Source organism: Salmo trutta, unplaced genomic scaffold, assembly GCF_901001165.1.
Source record: "Salmo trutta unplaced genomic scaffold, fSalTru1.1, whole genome shotgun sequence".
NCBI lineage: Eukaryota > Metazoa > Chordata > Actinopteri > Salmoniformes > Salmonidae > Salmo > Salmo trutta.
In genome coordinates, this window is record NW_021822825.1 from 59,471 (window position 1) to 79,875 (window position 20,405).

The 20,405-nt window shown below is 41.2% G+C and overlaps 1 protein-coding gene across 1 annotated transcript in view; it reads right to left on the reverse strand.

The window, feature by feature from the left end:
• Positions 1 to 20,405, reverse strand: part of LOC115185018 (aminopeptidase N-like) — a 70,682-nt gene that overhangs the window by 13,502 nt on the left and 36,775 nt on the right. Inside the window, exons 14-16 of the mRNA XM_029745619.1 lie at positions 1,963 to 2,068; positions 766 to 857; positions 86 to 196 (exon numbers count right to left, since the gene is read on the reverse strand). Coding sequence (XP_029601479.1) covers positions 86 to 196; positions 766 to 857; positions 1,963 to 2,068 — 309 coding nt within the window. The remainder of the gene's footprint in view (positions 1 to 85; positions 197 to 765; positions 858 to 1,962; positions 2,069 to 20,405) is intronic.

Genomic DNA, 20,405 nt, shown 5'->3' on the forward strand with positions numbered 1-20,405 from the left:
TTCCAACTGGGATTTCTGGAAAAACCTGGGAATTTTGGGAATGTCCCGGGATATGGCAACCCAAATAATTGTGCTTGGTACTCACGGGTTGTGGTCTGGGTTCAGCATCCACTCTCTGAACCAGTCGCTGGTGAGAACCCTGCAGCGCTCCACTCCCATTCGACACGCAAACGATATGGCATTGATTTGGTTGTACCTGAGAGACGAGAGGGACAGGAGGGATGAGAGGGACGAGAGGGACAGGGGGGACGAGAGGGACAGGGGGGGCGGGAGGGACGGGAGGGACAGGAGGGATGAGAGGGACAGGAGGGATGAAAGGGACAGGAGGGACAGGAGGGATGAGAGGGACAGGAGAGACAGGAGAGACGAGAGGGACAGGAGAGAAGAGAGGGACAGGAAAGACAGGAGGAACGAGAGGGACAGGAGAGACAGGAGAGACAGGAGAGATGAGAGGGACAGGAGGGATGAGAGGGACAGGAGGGACAGGAGGGACAGGAGGGACAGGAGAGACAGGAGAGACAGGAGGGACAGGGGGGACAGGGGGGACAGGGCTGTGGAACGGCTCACAACACATTATGGTAATATCTAAGTGTTCGTCCCGAATAGCACCCTATTCCCTATGTAGTGCACTCCTTTTGAAAACAGACCAATAATGTGTATTTAACGTTGTAAGAAAAGCAAATGAAAGATATATTTACAAAAACACAATTATGTATCTTAATTGGTTTAAAAATAACATTTAAATTTGAAAAGCAGAGTTGTTACTGGTCGTTGTGTCCAGTGGGGACTCTGGTCCAATCAGCTGTTACGGTCCTGAAGTACTCAAACAGAGGGGAGACCTGCATCGTCAGGTAAGCCTGGGAGACAAACAGAGACAGTTTCACTTATTGATTTATTCCGGTACGAATTCATGTTGTACATGATAATAACAGCAGTCAAAGATAATAGGATGTCATTAGATAACCAGTACAGTATGAACCAATCAGACCTGTTGTTTCAGCTAAACCTGGGAGAAGTACAGTATGAACCAATCAGACCTGTTGTTTCAGCTAAACCTGAGAGAAGTCCAGTATGAACCAATCAGACCTGTTGTTTCAGCTAAGCCCGGGAGAAGTACAGTATGAACCAATCAGACCTGTTGTTTCAGCTAAGCCTGGGAGAACTGCACTGAAGTTTGTTACTTGTTGATCTTTGTTATGTCCTCTATATGTATTGTTATGTCCTCTATATGTATTGTTGTTGGTCTTTGTTATGTCCACTATATGTATTGTTGTTGGTCTTTGTTAAGTCCTCTATATGTATTGTTGTTGGTCTTTGTTATGTACTCTATATGTATTGTTATGTCCTCTATATGTATTGTTGTTGGTCTTTGTTATGTCCTCTATATGTATTGTTGTTGGTCTTTGTTATGTCCTCTATATGTATTGTTGTTGGTCTTTGTTATGTCCTCTATATGTATTGTTATGTCTATATGTTTTGTTGTTGATCTTTGTTATGTCCTCTATATGTATTGTTATGTCCTCTATATGTATTGTTGTTGATCTTTGTCATTTTCTCATAAACTACAACTATAATTGTATTGTTTCACAACTGTCATCAGACTCCAATATTCCAGAGTACATAATAATACGACTATATTATGATTGTATTAGACAATGAGACTAATAATGACATGTTGTAAGTTGTTCTATGTCATTTTCTTATGTACGAAAACTATGTACAGTTAAAAATGATACTAGAGCTTCATGGCTGTCATTAGATTCCAAAATTCCAGACTATATAATATAATTATTATAGTATATTGTATATTTAGGGTAGCAGAATTACGGTAACTTTTAAAAAATATTCCCAGGTTTAGCAGAGAATCTGTAATCCTACCAGGAAAACCTGGATAATTTGGGAAAACGACAGAACTTCTACAACTGTAAATGTTTGATATATCATATTATAGGAAGAACCCACCTGTAGCACGCCGTACGCCTGTCCACGGTCAAACATGAGGATATAGTAGTTAAGATTCCTGATAGCTGATTCCCAGGGGATGTAGTCTCTCTCCTGAGACAGGTACCTGGTAATATATAATATATAATATAAGAGGTGATTCCCAGGGGATGGAGTCTCTCTCCTGAGACAGGTACCTGGTAATATATAATATAAGAGGTGATTCCCAGGGGATGTAGTCTCTCTCCTGAGACAGGTACCTGGTAATATATAATATATAATATAAGAGGTGATTCCCAGGGGGTGTAGTCTCTCTCCTGAGACAGGTACCTGGTAATATATAATAGAAGAGGTGATTCCCAGGGGATGTAGTCTCTCTCCTGAGACAGGTACCTGGTAATAAATAATATATAATATTAGAGGTGATTCCCAGGGGATGGAGTCTCTCTCCTGAGACAGGTACCTGGTAATATATAATATAAGAGGTGATTCCCAGGGGATGTAGTCTCTCTCCTGAGACAGGTACCTGGTAATATATAATATATAATATAAGAGGTGATTCCCAGGGGATGGAGTCTCTCTCCTGAGACAGGTACCTGGTAATATATAATATATAATATAAGAGGTGATTCCCAGGGGATGGAGTCTCTCTCCTGAGACAGGTACCTAGTAATATATAATATAAGAGGTGATTCCCAGGGGATGGAGTCTCTCTCCTGAGACAGGTACCTGGTAATATATAATATAAGAGGTGATTCCCAGGGGATGGAGTCTCTCTCCTGAGACAGGTACCTGGTAATATATAATATATAATATAAGAGGTGATTCCCAGGGGATGGAGTCTCTCTCCTGAGACAGGTACCTGGTAATATATAATATTTAATATAAGAGGTGATTCCCAAGGGGATGGAGTCTCTCTCCTGAGACAGGTACCTGGTAATATATAATTTATAATATAAGAGGTGATTCCCAGGGGATGTAGTCTCTCTCCTGAGACAGGTACCTGGTAATATATAATAGAAGAGGTGATTCCCAGGGGATGTAGTCTCTCTCCTGAGACAGGTACCTGGTAATATATAATATATTATATAAGAGGTGATTCCCAGGGGATGGAGTCTCTCTCCTGAGACAGGTACCTGGTAATATATAATATAAGAGGTGATTCCCAGGGGATGTAGTCTCCCTCCTGAGACAGGTACCTGGTAATATATAATATATAATATTAGAGGTGATTCCCAGGGGATGGAGTCTCTCTCCTGAGACAGGTACCTAGTAATATATAATATAAGAGGTGATTCCCAGGGGATGGAGTCTCTCTCCTGAGACAGGTACCTGGTAATATATAATATAAGAGGTGATTCCCAGGGGATGGAGTATCTCTCCTGAGACAGGTACCTGGTAATATATAATATATAATATAAGGGGTGATTCCCAGGGGATGGAGTCCCTCTCCTGAGACAGGTGCCTGGTAATATATAATATATAATATAAGAGGTGATTCCCAGGGGATGGAGTCTCTCTCCTGAGACAGGTATCTGGTAATATATAATATATAATATAAGAGGTGATTCCCAGGGGATGGAGTCTCTCTCCTGAGACAGGTACCTGGTAATATATAATATAAGAGGTGATTCCCAGGGGATGGAGTCTCTCTCCTGAGACAGGTACCTGGTAATATATAATATAAGAGGTGATTCCCAGGGGATGGAGTCTCTCTCCTGAGACAGGTACCTGGTAATATATAATATAAGAGGTGATTCCCAGGGGATGGAGTCTCTCTCCTGAGACAGGTACCTGGTAATATATAATATAAGAGGTGATTCCACGGGGATGGAGTCTCTCTCCTGAGACAGGTACCTGGTAATATATAATATAAGAGGTGATTCCCAGGGGATGGAGTCTCTCTCCTGAGACAGGTACCTGGTAATATATAATATATTATATAAGAGGTGATTCCCAGGGGATGGAGTCTCTCTCCTGAGACAGGTACCTGGTAATATATAATATATAATATAAGAGGTGATTCACAGGGGATGGAGTCTATCTCCTGAGACAGGTATCTGGTAATATATAATATATAATATAAGAGGTGATTCCCAGGGGATGGAGTCTCTCTCCTGAGACAGGTACCTGGTAATATATTATATATTATATAAGAGGTGATTCCCAGGGGATGGAGTCTCTCTCCTGAGACAGGTACCTGGTAAAATATAATATAAGAGGTGATTCCCAGGGGATGGAGTCTCTCTCCTGAGACAGGTACCTGGTAATATATAATATATAATATAAGAGGTGATTCCCAGGGGATGGAGTGTCTCTCCTGAGACAGGTACCTGGGAATATATAATATATTATATAAGATGTGATTCCCAGGGGATGGAGTCTCTCTCCTGAGACAGGTACCTGGTAATATATAATATATAATATAAGAGGTGATTCCCAGGGGATGGAGTCCCTCTCCTGAGACAGGTACCTGGTAATATATAATATAAGAGGTGATTCCCAGGGGATGGAGTCTCTCTCCTGAGACAGGTACCTGGTAATATATAATATAAGAGGTGATTCCCAGGGAATGGAGTCTCTCTCCTGAGACAGGTTTCTGGTATTATATAATATATAATATAAGAGGTGATTCACAGGGGATGGAGTCTCTCTCCTGAGACAGGTACCTGGTAATATATAATATATTATATAAGAGGTGATTCCCAGGGGATGGAGTCTCTCTCCTGAGACAGGTACCTGGTAATATATAATATAAGAGGTGATTCCCAGGGGATGGAGTCTCTCTCCTGAGACAGGTACCTGGTAATAAATAATATATAATATAAGAGGTGATTCCCAGGGGATGGAGTCTCTCTCCTGAGACAGGTACCTGGTAATATATAATATATAATATATAATATAAGAGGTGATTCCCAGGGGATGGAGTCTCTCTCCTGAGACAGGTACCTGGTAATATATAATATATAAGAGGTGATTCCCAGGGGATTGAGTCTCTCTCCTGAGACAGGTACCTGGTAATATATAATATAAGAGGTGATTCCCAGGGGATGGAGTCTCTCTCCTGAGACAGGTACCTGGTAATATATAATATATAATATATAATATAAGAGGTGATTCCCAGGGGATGGAGTCTCTCTCGTGAGACAGGTACCTGGTAATATATAATATATAAGAGGTGATTCCCAGGGGATTGAGTCTCTCTCCTGAGACAGGTACTGGTAATATATAATATATAAGAGGTGATTCCCAGGGGATGGAGTTTCTCTCCTGAGACAGGTACCTGGTAATATATAATATATTATATAAGAGGTGATTCCCAGGGGATGGAGTCTCTCTCCTGAGACAGGTACCTGGTAATATATAATATAAGAGGTGATTCCCAGGGGATGGAGTCTCTCTCCTGAGACAGGTACCTGGTAATATATAATATGTAATATAAGAGGTGATTCCCAGGGGATGGAGTCTCTCTCCTGAGACAGGTACCTGGTAATATATAATATATAATATAAGAGGTTATTCCCAGGGGATGGAGTCTCTCTCCTGAGACAGGTACCTGGTAATATATAATATATAAGAGGTGATTCCCAGGGGATGGAGTCTCTCTCCTGAGACAGGTACCTGGTAATATATAATATATTATATAAGAGGTGATTCCCAGGGGATGGAGTCTCTCTCCTGAGACAGGTACCTGGTAATATATAATATAAGAGGTGATTCCCAGGGGATGGAGTCTCTCTCCTGAGAAAGGTACCTGGTAATATATAATATGTAATATAAGAGGTGATTCCCAGGGGATGGAGTCTCTCTCCTGAGACAGGTACCTGGTAATATATAATATATAATATAAGAGGTTATTCCCAGGGGATGGAGTCTCTCTCCTGAGACAGGTACCTGGTAATATATAATATATAAGAGGTGATTCCCAGGGGATGGAGTCTCTCACCTTAGACAGGTACCTGGTAATATATAATATATAAGAGGTGATTCCCAGGGGATGGAGTTTCTCTCCTGAGACAGGTACCTGGTAATATATAATATAAGAGGTGATTCCCAGGGGATGGAGTCTCTCTCCTGAGACAGGTGGTAATATATAATATAAGAGGTGATTCCCAGGGGATGGAGTCTCTCTCCTGAGACAGGTACCTGGTAATATATAATATATAATATAAGAGGTGATTCCCAGGGGATGGAGTCTCTCTCCTGAAACAGGTACCTGGTAATATATAATATAAGACGTGATTCCCAGGGGATGGAGTCTCTCTCCTGAGACAGGTATCTGGTATTATATAATATATAATATAAGAGGTGATTCCCAGGGGATGGAGTCTCTCTCCTGAGACAGGTACCTGGTAATATATAATAAATAATATAAGAGGTGATTCCCAGGGGATGGAGTATCTCTCCTGAGACAGGTACCTGGTAATATATAATATAAGAGGTGATTCCCAGGGGATGGAGTCTCTCTCCTGAGACAGGTACCTGGTAATATATAATATGTAATATAAGAGGTGATTCCCAGGGGATGGAGTCTCTCTCCTGAGACAGGTACCTGGTAATATATAATATATAATATAAGAGGTTATTCCCAGGGGATGGAGTCTCTCTCCTGAGACAGGTACCTGGTAATATATAATATATAAGAGGTGATTCCCAGGGGATGGAGTCTCTCTCCTGAGACAGGTACCTGGTAATATATAATATATAATATAAGAGGTGATTCCCAGGGGATGGAGTCTCTCTCCTGAGACAGGTGGTAATATATAATATAAGAGGTGATTCCCAGGGGATGGAGTCTCTCTCCTGAGACAGGTACCTGGTAATATATAATATATAATATAAGAGGTGATTCCCAGGGGATGGAGTCTCTCTCCTGAGACAGGTACCTGGTAATATATAATATAAGAGGTGATTCCCAGGGGATGGAGTCTCTCTCCTGAGACAGGTATCTGGTATTATATAATATATAATATAAGAGGTGATTCCCAGGGGATGGAGTCTCTCTCCTGAGACAGGTATCTGGTAATATATAATATATAATATAAGAGGTGATTCCCAGGGGATGGAGTCTCTCTCCTGAGACAGGTACCTGGTAATATATAATATATAATATAAGAGGTTATTCCCAGGGATGGAGTCTCTCTTCTGAGACAGGTACCTGGTAATATATAATATATAAGAGGTGATTCCCAGGGGATGGAGTCTCTCTCCTGAGACAGGTACCTGGTAATATATAATATATTATATAAGAGGTGATTCCCAGGGGATGGAGTCTCTCTCCTGAGATAGGTACCTGGTAATATATAATATAAGAGGTGATTCCCAGGGGATGGAGTCTCTCTCCTGAGACAGGTACCTGGTAATATATAATATATTATATAAGAGGTGCTTCCCAGGGGATGGAGTCTCTCCTGAGACAGGTATCTGGTATTATATAATATATAATATAAGAGGTGATTCCCAGGGGATGGAGTCTCTCTCCTGAGACAGGTACCTGGTAATATATAATATATAATATAAGAGGTTATTCCCAGGGATGGAGTCTCTCTTCTGAGACAGGTACCTGGTAATATATAATATATAAGAGGTGATTCCCAGGGGATGGAGTCTCTCTCCTGAGACAGGTACCTGGTAATATATAATATATTATATAAGAGGTGATTCCCAGGGGATGGAGTCTCTCTCCTGAGATAGGTACCTGGTAATATATAATATAAGAGGTGATTCCCAGGGGATGGAGTCTCTCTCCTGAGACAGGTACCTGGTAATATATAATATATTATATAAGAGGTGATTCCCAGGGGATGGAGTCTCTCTCCTGAGACAGGTACCTGGTAATATATAATATAAGAGGTGATTCCCAGGGGATGGAGTCTCTCTCCTGAGACAGGTACCTGGTAATATATAATATATAATATAAGAGGTTATTCCCAGGGGATGGAGTCTCTCTCCTGAGACAGGTACCTGGTAATATATAATATATAAGAGGTGATTCCCAGGGGATGGAGTCTCTCTCCTGAGACAGGTACCTGGTAATATATAATATATAAGAGGTGATTCCCAGGGGATGGAGTCTCTCTCCTGAGACAGGTACCTGGTAATATATAATATATTATATAAGAGGTGATTCCCAGGGGATGGAGTCTCTCTCCTGAGACAGGTACCTGGTAATATATAATATAAGAGGTGATTCCCAGGGGATGGAGTCTCTCTCCTGAGACAGGTACCTGGTAATATATAATATGTAATATAAGAGGTGATTCCCAGGGGATGGAGTCTCTCTCCTGAGACAGGTACCTGGTAATATATAATATATAATATAAGAGGTTATTCCCAGGGGATGGAGTCTCTCTCCTGAGACAGGTACCTGGTAATATATAATATATAAGAGGTGATTCCCAGGGGATGGAGTTTCTCTCCTGAGACAGGTACCTGGTAATATATAATATATTATATAAGAGGTGATTCCCAGGGGATGGAGTCTCTCTCCTGAGACAGGTACCTGGTAATATATAATATAAGAGGTGATTCCCAGGGGATGGAGTCTCTCTCCTGAGAAAGGTACCTGGTAATATATAATATGTAATATAAGAGGTGATTCCCAGGGGATGGAGTCTCTCTCCTGAGACAGGTACCTGGTAATATATAATATATAATATAAGAGGTTATTCCCAGGGGATGGAGTCTCTCTCCTGAGACAGGTACCTGGTAATATATAATATATAAGAGGTGATTCCCAGGGGATGGAGTCTCTCACCTTAGACAGGTACCTAGTAATATATAATATATAAGAGGTGATTCCCAGGGGATGGAGTTTCTCTCCTGAGACAGGTACCTGGTAATATAAAATATAAGAGGTGATTCCCAGGGGATGGAGTCTCTCTTCTGAGACAGGTACCTGGTAATATATAATATAAGAGGTGATTCCCAGGGGATGTAGTCTCTCTCCTGAGACAGGTGGTAATATATAATATAAGAGGTGATTCCCAGGGGATGGAGTCTCTCTCCTGAGACAGGTACCTGGTAATATATAATATATAATATAAGAGGTGATTCCCAGGGGATGGAGTCTCTCTCCTGAAACAGGTACCTGGTAATATATAATATAAGACGTGATTCCCAGGGGATGGAGTCTCTCTCCTGAGACAGGTATCTGGTATTATATAATATATAATATAAGAGGTGATTCCCAGGGGATGGAGTCTCTCTCCTGAGACAGGAACCTGGTAATATATAATAAATAATATAAGAGGTGATTCCCAGGGGATGGAGTCTCTCTCCTGAGACAGGTACCTGGTAATATATAATATAAGAGGTGATTCCCAGGGGATGGAGTCTCTCTCCTGAGACAGGTACCTGGTAATATATAATATGTAATATAAGAGGTGATTCCCAGGGGATGGAGTCTCTCTCCTGAGACAGGTACCTGGTAATATATAATATATAATATAAGAGGTTATTCCCAGGGGATGAGTCTCTCTCCTGAGACAGGTGCCTGGTAATATATAATATATAAGAGGTGATTCCCAGGGGATGGAGTCTCTCTCCTGAGACAGGTACCTGGTAATATATAATATTATAATATAAGAGGTGATTCCCAGGGGATGGAGTCTCTCTCCTGAGACAGGTGGTAATATATAATATAAGAGGTGATTCCCAGGGGAGGAGTCTCTCTCCTGAGACAGGTACCTGGTAAATATAATATATAATATAAGAGGTGATTCCCAGGGGATTGGAGTCTCTCTCCTGAAACAGGTACCTGGTAATATATAATATTAAGAAGTGATTCCCAGGGGATGGAGTCTCTCTCCTGAGACAGGTATCTGGTATATATATATATAATATAAGGGGTGATTCCCAGGGGATGGAGTCTCTCTCCTGAGACAGGTACCTGGTAATATATATAAATAATAAGAGGTGATTCCCAGGGGATGGAGTCTCTCTCCTGAGACAGGTACCTGGTAATATATAATATAAGAGGTGATTCCCAGGGGATGGAGGTCTCTCTCCTGAGACAGGTACCTGGTAATATATAATATGTAATATAAGAGGTGATTCCCAGGGGATGGAGTCTCTCTCCTGAGCAGGTACCTGGTAATATATAATATATAATATAAGAGGTTATTCCCAGGGGATGGAGTCTCTCTCCTGAGACAGGTACCTGGTAATATATAATATATAAGAGGTGATTCCCAGGGGATGGAGTCTCTCTCCTGAGACAGGTACCTGGTAATATATAATATATAATATAAGAGGTTATTCCCAGGGGATGGAGTCTCTCTCCTGAGACAGGTATGGTAATTATAATAATATAAGAGGTGATTCCCAGGGGATGGAGTCTCTCTCCTGAGACAGGTACCTGGTAATATATAATAAATAATATAGAGGTGATTCCCAGGGGATGGAGTCTCTCTCCTGAGACAGGTACCTGGTAATATATAATATAAGAGGTGATTCCCAGGGGATGGAGTCTCTCTCCTGAGACAGGTACCTGGTAATATATAATATTAATATAAGAGGTGATTCCCAGGGGGATGGAGTCTCTCTCCTGAGACAGGTACCTGGGTAATATATAATATATATATAAGAGGTTATTCCCAGGGGATGGAGTCTCTCTCCTGAGACAGGTACCTGGTAATATAATATATCTATAAGAGGTGATTCCCAGGGGATGGAGGTCTCTCTCCTGAGACAGGTTACACTGGTAATATATAATTTAATATAAGAGGTGATTCCCAGGGGATGGAGTCTCTCTCCTGAGACAGGTATGGTAATAATATATACTAAGAGGTGAGTCCCAGGGGAGGCGTCTCTCTCCTGAGACAGTACCTGGTAATATATATATATAATATAAGAGGGATTCCAGGGGATGGAGTCTCTCTCCTGAGACGGTACCTGGTATATATATATACATATAAGAGGTGATTCCCAGGGGATGGAGTCTCTCTCCTGAGACAGGTACCTGGTAATATAATAAATAATATAAGAGGTGATTCCCAGGGGATGGAGTCTCTCTCCTGAGACAGGTACTGGTAAGATATAAAATATAAGAGGTGATTCCCAGGGGATGGAGTCTCTCTCCTGAGACAGGTACCTGGTAATATAAATATGTAATATAAGAGGTGATTCCCAGGGGATGGAGTCTCTCTCCTGAGACAGGTACCTGGTAATATATAATATATAATATAAGAGGTTATTCCCAGGGGATGGAGTCTCTCTCCTGAGACAGGTACCTGGTAAGATATAATATATAAGAGGTGATTCCCAGGGGATGGAGTCTCTCTCCTGAGACAGGTACCTGGTAATATATAATATATAATATAAGAGGTGATTCCCAGGGGATGGAGTCTCTCTCCTGAGACAGGTGGTAATATATAATATAAGAGGTGATTCCCAGGGGATGGAGTCTCTCTCCTGAGACAGGTACCTGGTAATATATAATATATAATATAAGAGGTGATTCCCAGGGGATGGAGTCTCTCTCCTGAGACAGGTACCTGGTAATATATAATATAAGAGGTGATTCCCAGGGGATGGAGTCTCTCTCCTGAGACAGGTATCTGGTATTATATAATATATAATATAAGAGGTGATTCCCAGGGGATGGAGTCTCTCTCCTGAGACAGGTATCTGGTATTATATAATATATAATATAAGAGGTGATTCCCAGGGGATGGAGTCTCTCTCCTGAGACAGGTACCTGGTAATATATAATATATAATATAAGAGGTTATTCCCAGGGATGGAGTCTCTCTTCTGAGACAGGTACCTGGTAATATATAATATATAAGAGGTGATTCCCAGGGGATGGAGTCTCTCTCCTGAGACAGGTACCTGGTAATATATAATATATTATATAAGAGGTGATTCCCAGGGGATGGAGTCTCTCTCCTGAGATAGGTACCTGGTAATATATAATATAAGAGGTGATTCCCAGGGGATGGAGTCTCTCTCCTGAGACAGGTACCTGGTAATATATAATATATTATATAAGAGGTGATTCCCAGGGGATGGAGTCTCTCTCCTGAGACAGGTATCTGGTATTATATAATATATAATATAAGAGGTGATTCCCAGGGGATGGAGTCTCTCTCCTGAGACAGGTACCTGGTAATATATAATATATAATATAAGAGGTTATTCCCAGGGATGGAGTCTCTCTTCTGAGACAGGTACCTGGTAATATATAATATATAAGAGGTGATTCCCAGGGGATGGAGTCTCTCTCCTGAGACAGGTACCTGGTAATATATAATATATTATATAAGAGGTGATTCCCAGGGGATGGAGTCTCTCTCCTGAGATAGGTACCTGGTAATATATAATATAAGAGGTGATTCCCAGGGGATGGAGTCTCTCTCCTGAGACAGGTACCTGGTAATATATAATATATTATATAAGAGGTGATTCCCAGGGGATGGAGTCTCTCTCCTGAGACAGGTACCTGGTAATATATAATATAAGAGGTGATTCCCAGGGGATGGAGTCTCTCTCCTGAGACAGGTACCTGGTAATATATAATATATAATATAAGAGGTTATTCCCAGGGATGGAGTCTCTCTCCTGAGACAGGTACCTGGTAATATATAATATATAAGAGGTGATTCCCAGGGGATGGAGTCTCTCTCCTGAGACAGGTACCTGGTAATATATAATATATTATATAAGAGGTGAATCCCAGGGGATGGAGTCTCTCTCCTGAGACAGGTACCTGGTAATATATAATATAAGAGGTGATTCCCAGGGGATGGAGTCTCTCTCCTGAGACAGGTACCTGGTAATATATAATATGTAATATAAGAGGTGATTCCCAGGGGATGGAGTCTCTCTCCTGAGACAGGTACCTGGTAATATATAATATATAATATAAGAGGTTATTCCCAGGGGATGGAGTCTCTCTCCTGAGACAGGTACCTGGTAATATATAATATATAATATATAAGAGGTGATTCCCAGGGGATGGAGTCTCTCTCCTGAGACAGGTACCTGGTAATATATAATATATAAGAGGTGATTCCCAGGGGATGGAGTCTCTCTCCTGAGACAGGTACCTGGTAATATATAATATATTATATAAGAGGTGATTCCCAGGGGATGGAGTCTCTCTCCTGAGACAGGTACCTGGTAATATATAATATAAGAGGTGATTCCCAGGGGATGGAGTCTCTCTCCTGAGACAGGTACCTGGTAATATATAATATGTAATATAAGAGGTGATTCCCAGGGGATTGAGTCTCTCTCCTGAGACAGGTACCTGGTAATATATAATATATAATATAAGAGGTTATTCCCAGGTGATGGAGTCTCTCTCCTGAGACAGGTACCTGGTAATATATAATATATAAGAGGTGATTCCCAGGGGATGGAGTCTCTCTCCTGAGACAGGTACCTGGTAATATATAATATATTATATAAGAGGTGATTCCCAGGGGATGGAGTCTCTCTCCTGAGACAGGTACCTGGTAATATATAATATAAGAGGTGATTCCCAGGGGATGGAGTCTCTCTCCTGAGAAAGGTACCTGGTAATATATAATATGTAATATAAGAGGTGATTCCCAGGGGATGGAGTCTCTCTCCTGAGACAGGTACCTGGTAATATATAATATATAATATAAGAGGTTATTCCCAGGGGATGGAGTCTCTCTCCTGAGACAGGTACCTGGTAATATATAATATATAAGAGGTGATTCCCAGGGGATGGAGTCTCTCACCTTAGACAGGTACCTGGTAATATATAATATATAAGAGGTGATTCCCAGGGGATGGAGTTTCTCTCCTGAGACAGGTACCGGGTAATATATAATATAAGAGGTGATTCCCAGGGGATGGAGTCTCTCTTCTGAGACAGGTACCTGGTAATATATAATATAAGAGGTGATTCCCAGGGGATGGAGTCTCTCTCCTGAGACAGGTATCTGGTATTATATAATATATAATATAAGAGGTGATTCCCAGGGGATGGAGTCTCTCTCCTGAGACAGGTACCTGGTAATATATAATATAAGAGGTGATTCCCAGGGGATGGAGTCTCTCTCCTGAGACAGGTATCTGGTATTATATAATATATAATATAAGAGGTGATTCCCAGGGGATGGAGTCTCTCTCCTGAGACAGGTATCTGGTATTATATAATATATAATATAAGAGGTGATTCCCAGGGGATGGAGTCTCTCTCCTGAGACAGGTACCTGGTAATATATAATATATAATATAAGAGGTTATTCCCAGGGGATGGAGTCTCTCTCCTGAGACAGGTACCTGGTAATATATAATATATAAGAGGTGATTCCCAGGGGATGGAGTCTCTCTCCTGAGACAGGTACCTGGTAATATATAATATATAAGAGGTGATTCCCAGGGGATGGAGTTTCTCTCCTGAGACAGGTACCTGGTAATATATAATATAAGAGGTGATTCCCAGGGGATGGAGTCTCTCTCCTGAGACAGGTACCTGGTAATATATAATATATAATATAAGAGGTGATTCCCAGGGGATGGAGTCTCTCTCCTGAGACAGGTACCTGGTAATATATAATAAATAATATAAGAGGTGATTCCCAGGGGATGGAGTCTCTCTCCTGAGACAGGTACCTGGTAATATATAATATAAGAGGTGATTCCCAGGGGATGGAGTCTCTCTCCTGAGACAGGTACCTGGTAATATATAATATGTAATATAAGAGGTGATTCCCAGGGGATGGAGTCTCTCTCCTGAGACAGGTACCTGGTAATATATAATATATAATATAAGAGGTTATTCCCAGGGGATGGAGTCTCTCTCCTGAGACAGGTACCTGGTAATATATAATATATAAGAGGTGATTCCCAGGGGATGGAGTCTCTCTCCTGAGACAGGTACCTGGTAATATATAATATATAATATAAGAGGTGATTCCCAGGGGATGGAGTCTCTCTCCTGAGACAGGTACCTGGTAATATATAATATATAATATAAGAGGTGATTCCCAGGGGATGGAGTCTCTCTCCTGAGACAGGTACCTGGTAATATATAATATAAGAGGTGATTCCCAGGGGATGGAGTCTCTCTCCTGAGACAGGTACCTGGTAATATATAATATATTATATAAGAGGTGATTCCCAGGGGATGGAGTCTCTCTCCTGAGACAGGTATCTGGTATTATATAATATATAATATAAGAGGTGATTCCCAGGGGATGGAGTCTCTCTCCTGAGACAGGTACCTGGTAATATATAATATATAATATAAGAGGTTATTCCCAGGGATGGAGTCTCTCTTCTGAGACAGGTACCTGGTAATATATAATATATAAGAGGTGATTCCCAGGGGATGGAGTCTCTCTCCTGAGACAGGTACCTGGTAATATATAATATATTATATAAGAGGTGATTCCCAGGGGATGGAGTCTCTCTCCTGAGATAGGTACCTGGTAATATATAATATAAGAGGTGATTCCCAGGGGATGGAGTCTCTCTCCTGAGACAGGTACCTGGTAATATATAATATATTATATAAGAGGTGATTCCCAGGGGATGGAGTCTCTCTCCTGAGACAGGTACCTGGTAATATATAATATAAGAGGTGATTCCCAGGGGATGGAGTCTCTCTCCTGAGACAGGTACCTGGTAATATATAATATATAATATAAGAGGTTATTCCCAGGGGATGGAGTCTCTCTCCTGAGACAGGTACCTGGTAATATATAATATATAAGAGGTGATTCCCAGGGGATGGAGTCTCTCTCCTGAGACAGGTACCTGGTAATATATAATATATTATATAAGAGGTGAATCCCAGGGGATGGAGTCTCTCTCCTGAGACAGGTACCTGGTAATATATAATATAAGAGGTGATTCCCAGGGGATGGAGCATCTCCTGAGACAGGTACCTGGTAATATATAATATGTAATATAAGAGGTGATTCCCAGGGGATGGAGTCTCTCTCCTGAGACAGGTACCTGGTAATATATAATATATAATATAAGAGGTTATTCCCAGGGGATGGAGTCTCTCTCCTGAGACAGGTACCTGGTAATATATAATATATAAGAGGTGATTCCCAGGGGATGGAGTCTCTCTCCTGAGACAGGTACCTGGTAATATATAATATATAAGAGGTGATTCCCAGGGGATGGAGTCTCTCTCCTGAGACAGGTACCTGGTAATATATAATATATTATATAAGAGGTGATTCCCAGGGGATGGAGTCTCTCTCCTGAGACAGGTACCTGGTAATATATAATATAAGAGGTGATTCCCAGGGGATGGAGTCTCTCTCCTGAGACAGGTACCTGGTAATATATAATATGTAATATAAGAGGTGATTCCCAGGGGATGAGTCTCTCTCCTGAGACAGGTACCTGGTAATATATAATATATAATATAAGAGGTTATTCCCAGGTGATGGAGTCTCTCTCCTGAGACAGGTACCTGGTAATATATAATATATAAGAGGTGATTCCCAGGGGATGGAGTCTCTCTCCTGAGACAGGTACCTGGTAATATATAATATATTATATAAGAGGTGATTCCCAGGGGATGGAGTCTCTCTCCTGAGACAGGTACCTGGTAATATATAATATAAGAGGTGATTCCCAGGGGATGGAGTCTCTCTCCTGAGAAAGGTACCTGGTAATATATAATATGTAATATAAGAGGTGATTCCCAGGGGATGGAGTCTCTCTCCTGAGACAGGTACCTGGTAATATATAATATATAATATAAGAGGTTATTCCCAGGGGATGGAGTCTCTCTCCTGAGACAGGTACCAAGTAATATATAATATATAAGAGGTGATTCCCAGGGGATGGAGTCTCTCACCTTAGACAGGTACCTGGTAATATATAATATATAAGAGGTGATTCCCAGGGGATGGAGTTTCTCTCCTGAGACAGGTACCTGGTAATATATAATATAAGAGGTGATTCCCAGGGGATGGAGTCTCTCTTCTGAGACAGGTACCTGGTAATATATAATATAAGAGGTGATTCCCAGGGGATGGAGTCTCTCTCCTGAGACAGGTATCTGGTATTATATAATATATAATATAAGAGGTGATTCCCAGGGGATGGAGTCTCTCTCCTGAGACAGGTACCTGGTAATATATAATATAAGAGGTGATTCCCAGGGGATGGAGTCTCTCTCCTGAGACAGGTATCTGGTATTATATAATATATAATATAAGAGGTGATTCCCAGGGGATGGAGTCTCTCTCCTGAGACAGGTATCTGGTATTATATAATATATAATATAAGAGGTGATTCCCAGGGGATGGAGTCTCTCTCCTGAGACAGGTACCTGGTAATATATAATATATAATATAAGAGGTTATTCCCAGGGGATGGAGTCTCTCTCCTGAGACAGGTACCTGGTAATATATAATATATAAGAGGTGATTCCCAGGGGATGGAGTCTCTCTCCTGAGACAGGTACCTGGTAATATATAATATATAAGAGGTGATTCCCAGGGGATGGAGTTTCTCTCCTGAGACAGGTACCTGGTAATATATAATATAAGAGGTGATTCCCAGGGGATGGAGTCTCTCTCCTGAGAAAGGTACCTGGTAATATATAATATAAGAGGTGATTCCCAGGGGATGGAGTCTCTCTCCTGAGAAAGGTACCTGGTAATATATAATATGTAATATAAGAGGTGATTCCCAGGGGATGGAGTCTCTCTCCTGAGACAGGTACCTGGTAATATATAATATACAAGTGGTGATTCCCAGGGGATTGAGTCTCTCTCCTGAGACAGGTACCTGGTAATATATAATATATAAGAGGTGATTCCCAGGGGATGGAGTCTCTCTCCTGAGACAGGTACCTATTAATATATAATATATAAGAGGTGATTCCCAGGGGATGGAGTCTCTCTCCTGAGACAGGTACCTGGTAATATATAATATATAAGAGGTGATTCCCAGGGGATGGAGTCTCTCTTCTGAGACAGGTACCTGGTAATATATAATATAAGAGGTGATTCCCAGGGGATGTAGACTCTCTCCTGAGACAGGTGGTAATATATAATATAAGAGGTGATTCCCAGGGGATGGAGTCTCTCTCCTGAGACAGGTACCTGGTAATATATAATATATAATATAAGAGGTGATTCCCAGGGGATGGAGTCTCTCTCCTGAGACAGGTACCTGGTAATATATAATATAAGAGGTGATTCCCAGGGGATGGAGTCTCTCTCCTGAGACAGGTACCTGGTAATAAATAATATATAATATAAGAGGTGATTCCCAGGGGATGGAGTCTCTCTCCTGAGACAGGTACCTAGTAATATATAATATATAATATAAGAGGTGATTCACAGGGGATGGAGTCTCTCTCCTGAGACAGGTACCTGGTAATATATAATATATAAGAGGTGATTCCCAGGGGATTGAGTCTCTCTCCTGAGACAGGTACTGGTAATATATAATATATAAGAGGTGATTCCCAGGGGATGGAGTTTCTCTCCTGAGACAGGTACCTGGTAATATATAATATAAGAGGTGATTCCCAGGGGATGGAGTCTCTCTCCTGAGACAGGTACCTGGTAATATATAATATAAGAGGTGATTCCCAGGGGATGGAGTCTCTCTCCTGAGACAGGTACCTGGCAATATATAATATATAATATAAGAGGTGATTCCCAGGGGATGGAGTCTCTCTCCTGAGACAGGTATCTGGTTATATATAATATATAATATAAGAGGTGATTCCCAGGGGATGGAGTCTCTCTCCTGAGACAGGTACCTGGTAATATATAATATATTATATAAGAGGTGATTCCCAGGGGATGGAGTCTCTCTCCTGAGACAGGTACCTGGTAATATATAATATAAGAGGTGATTCCTAGGGGATGGAGTCTCTCTCCTGAGACAGGTATCTGGTATTATATAATATATAATATAAGAGGTGATTCCCAGGGGATGGAGTCTCTCTCCTGAGACAGGTACCTGGTAATATATAACATATAATATAAGAGGTTATTCCCAGGGGATGGAGTCTCTCTCCTGAGACAGGTACCTGGTAATATATAATATATAAGAGGTGATTCCCAGGGGATGGAGTCTCTCTCCTGAGACAGGTACCTGGTAATATATAATATATAAGAGGTGATTCCCAGGGGATGGAGTTTCTCTCCTGAGACAGGTACCTGGTAATATATAATATAAGAGGTGATTCCCAGGGGATGGAGTCTCTCTCCTGAGACAGGTACCTGGTAATATATAATATAAGAGGTGATTCCCAGGGGATGGAGTCTCTCTCCTGAGAAAGGTACCTGGTAATATATAATATGTAATAAAAGAGGTGATTCCCAGGGGATGGAGTCTCTCTCCTGAGACAGGTACCTGGTAATATATAATATATAATATAAGAGGTTATTCCCAGGGGATGGAGTCTCTCTCCTGAGACAGGTACCTGGTAATATATAATATATAAGAGGTGATTCCCAGGGGATGGAGTCTCTCTCCTGAGACAGGTACCTGGTAATATATAATATATAAGAGGTGATTCCCAGGGGATGGAGTTTCTCTCCTGAGACAGGTACCTGGTAATATATAATATAAGAGGTGATTCCCAGGGGATGTAGTCTCTCTCCTGAGACAGGTGGTAATATATAATATAAGAGGTGATTCCCAGGGGATGGAGTCTCTCTCCTGAGACAGGTACCTGGTAATATATAATATATAAGAGGTGATTCCCAGGGGATTGAGTCTCTCTCCTGAGACAGGTACCTATTAATATATAATATATAAGAGGTGATTCCCAGGGGATGGAGTCTCTCTCCTGAGACAGGTACCTGGTAATATATAATATATAAGAGGTGATTTCCAGGGGATGGAGTCTCTCTCCTGAGACAGGTACCTGGTAATATATAATATATAAGAGGTGATTCCCAGGGGATGGAGTCTCTCTTCTGAGACAGGTACCTGGTAATATATAATATAAGAGGTGATTCCCAGGGGATGTAGTCTCTCTCCTGAGACAGGTGGTAATATATAATATAAGAGGTGATTCCCAGGGGATGGAGTCTCTCTCCTGAGACAGGTACCTGGTAATATATAATATATAATATAAAAGGTGATTCCCAGGGGATGGAGTCTCTATCCTGAGACAGGTACCTGGTAATATATAATATAAGAGGTGATTCCCAGGGGATGGAGTCTCTCTCCTGAGACAGGTATCTGGAATTATATAATATATAATATAAGACGTGATTCCCAGGGGATGGAGTCTCTCTCCTGAGACAGGTACCTGGTAATATATAATATATTATATAAGAGGTGATTCACAGGGGATGGAGTCACTCTCCTGAGACAGGTACCTGGTAATATATAATATAAGAGGTGATTCCCAGGGGATGGAGTCTCTCTCCTGAGACAGGTACCTGGTAATAAATAATATATAATATAAGAGGTGATTCCCAGGGGATGGAGTCTCTCTCCTGAGACAGGTACCTAGTAATATATAATATATAATATAAGAG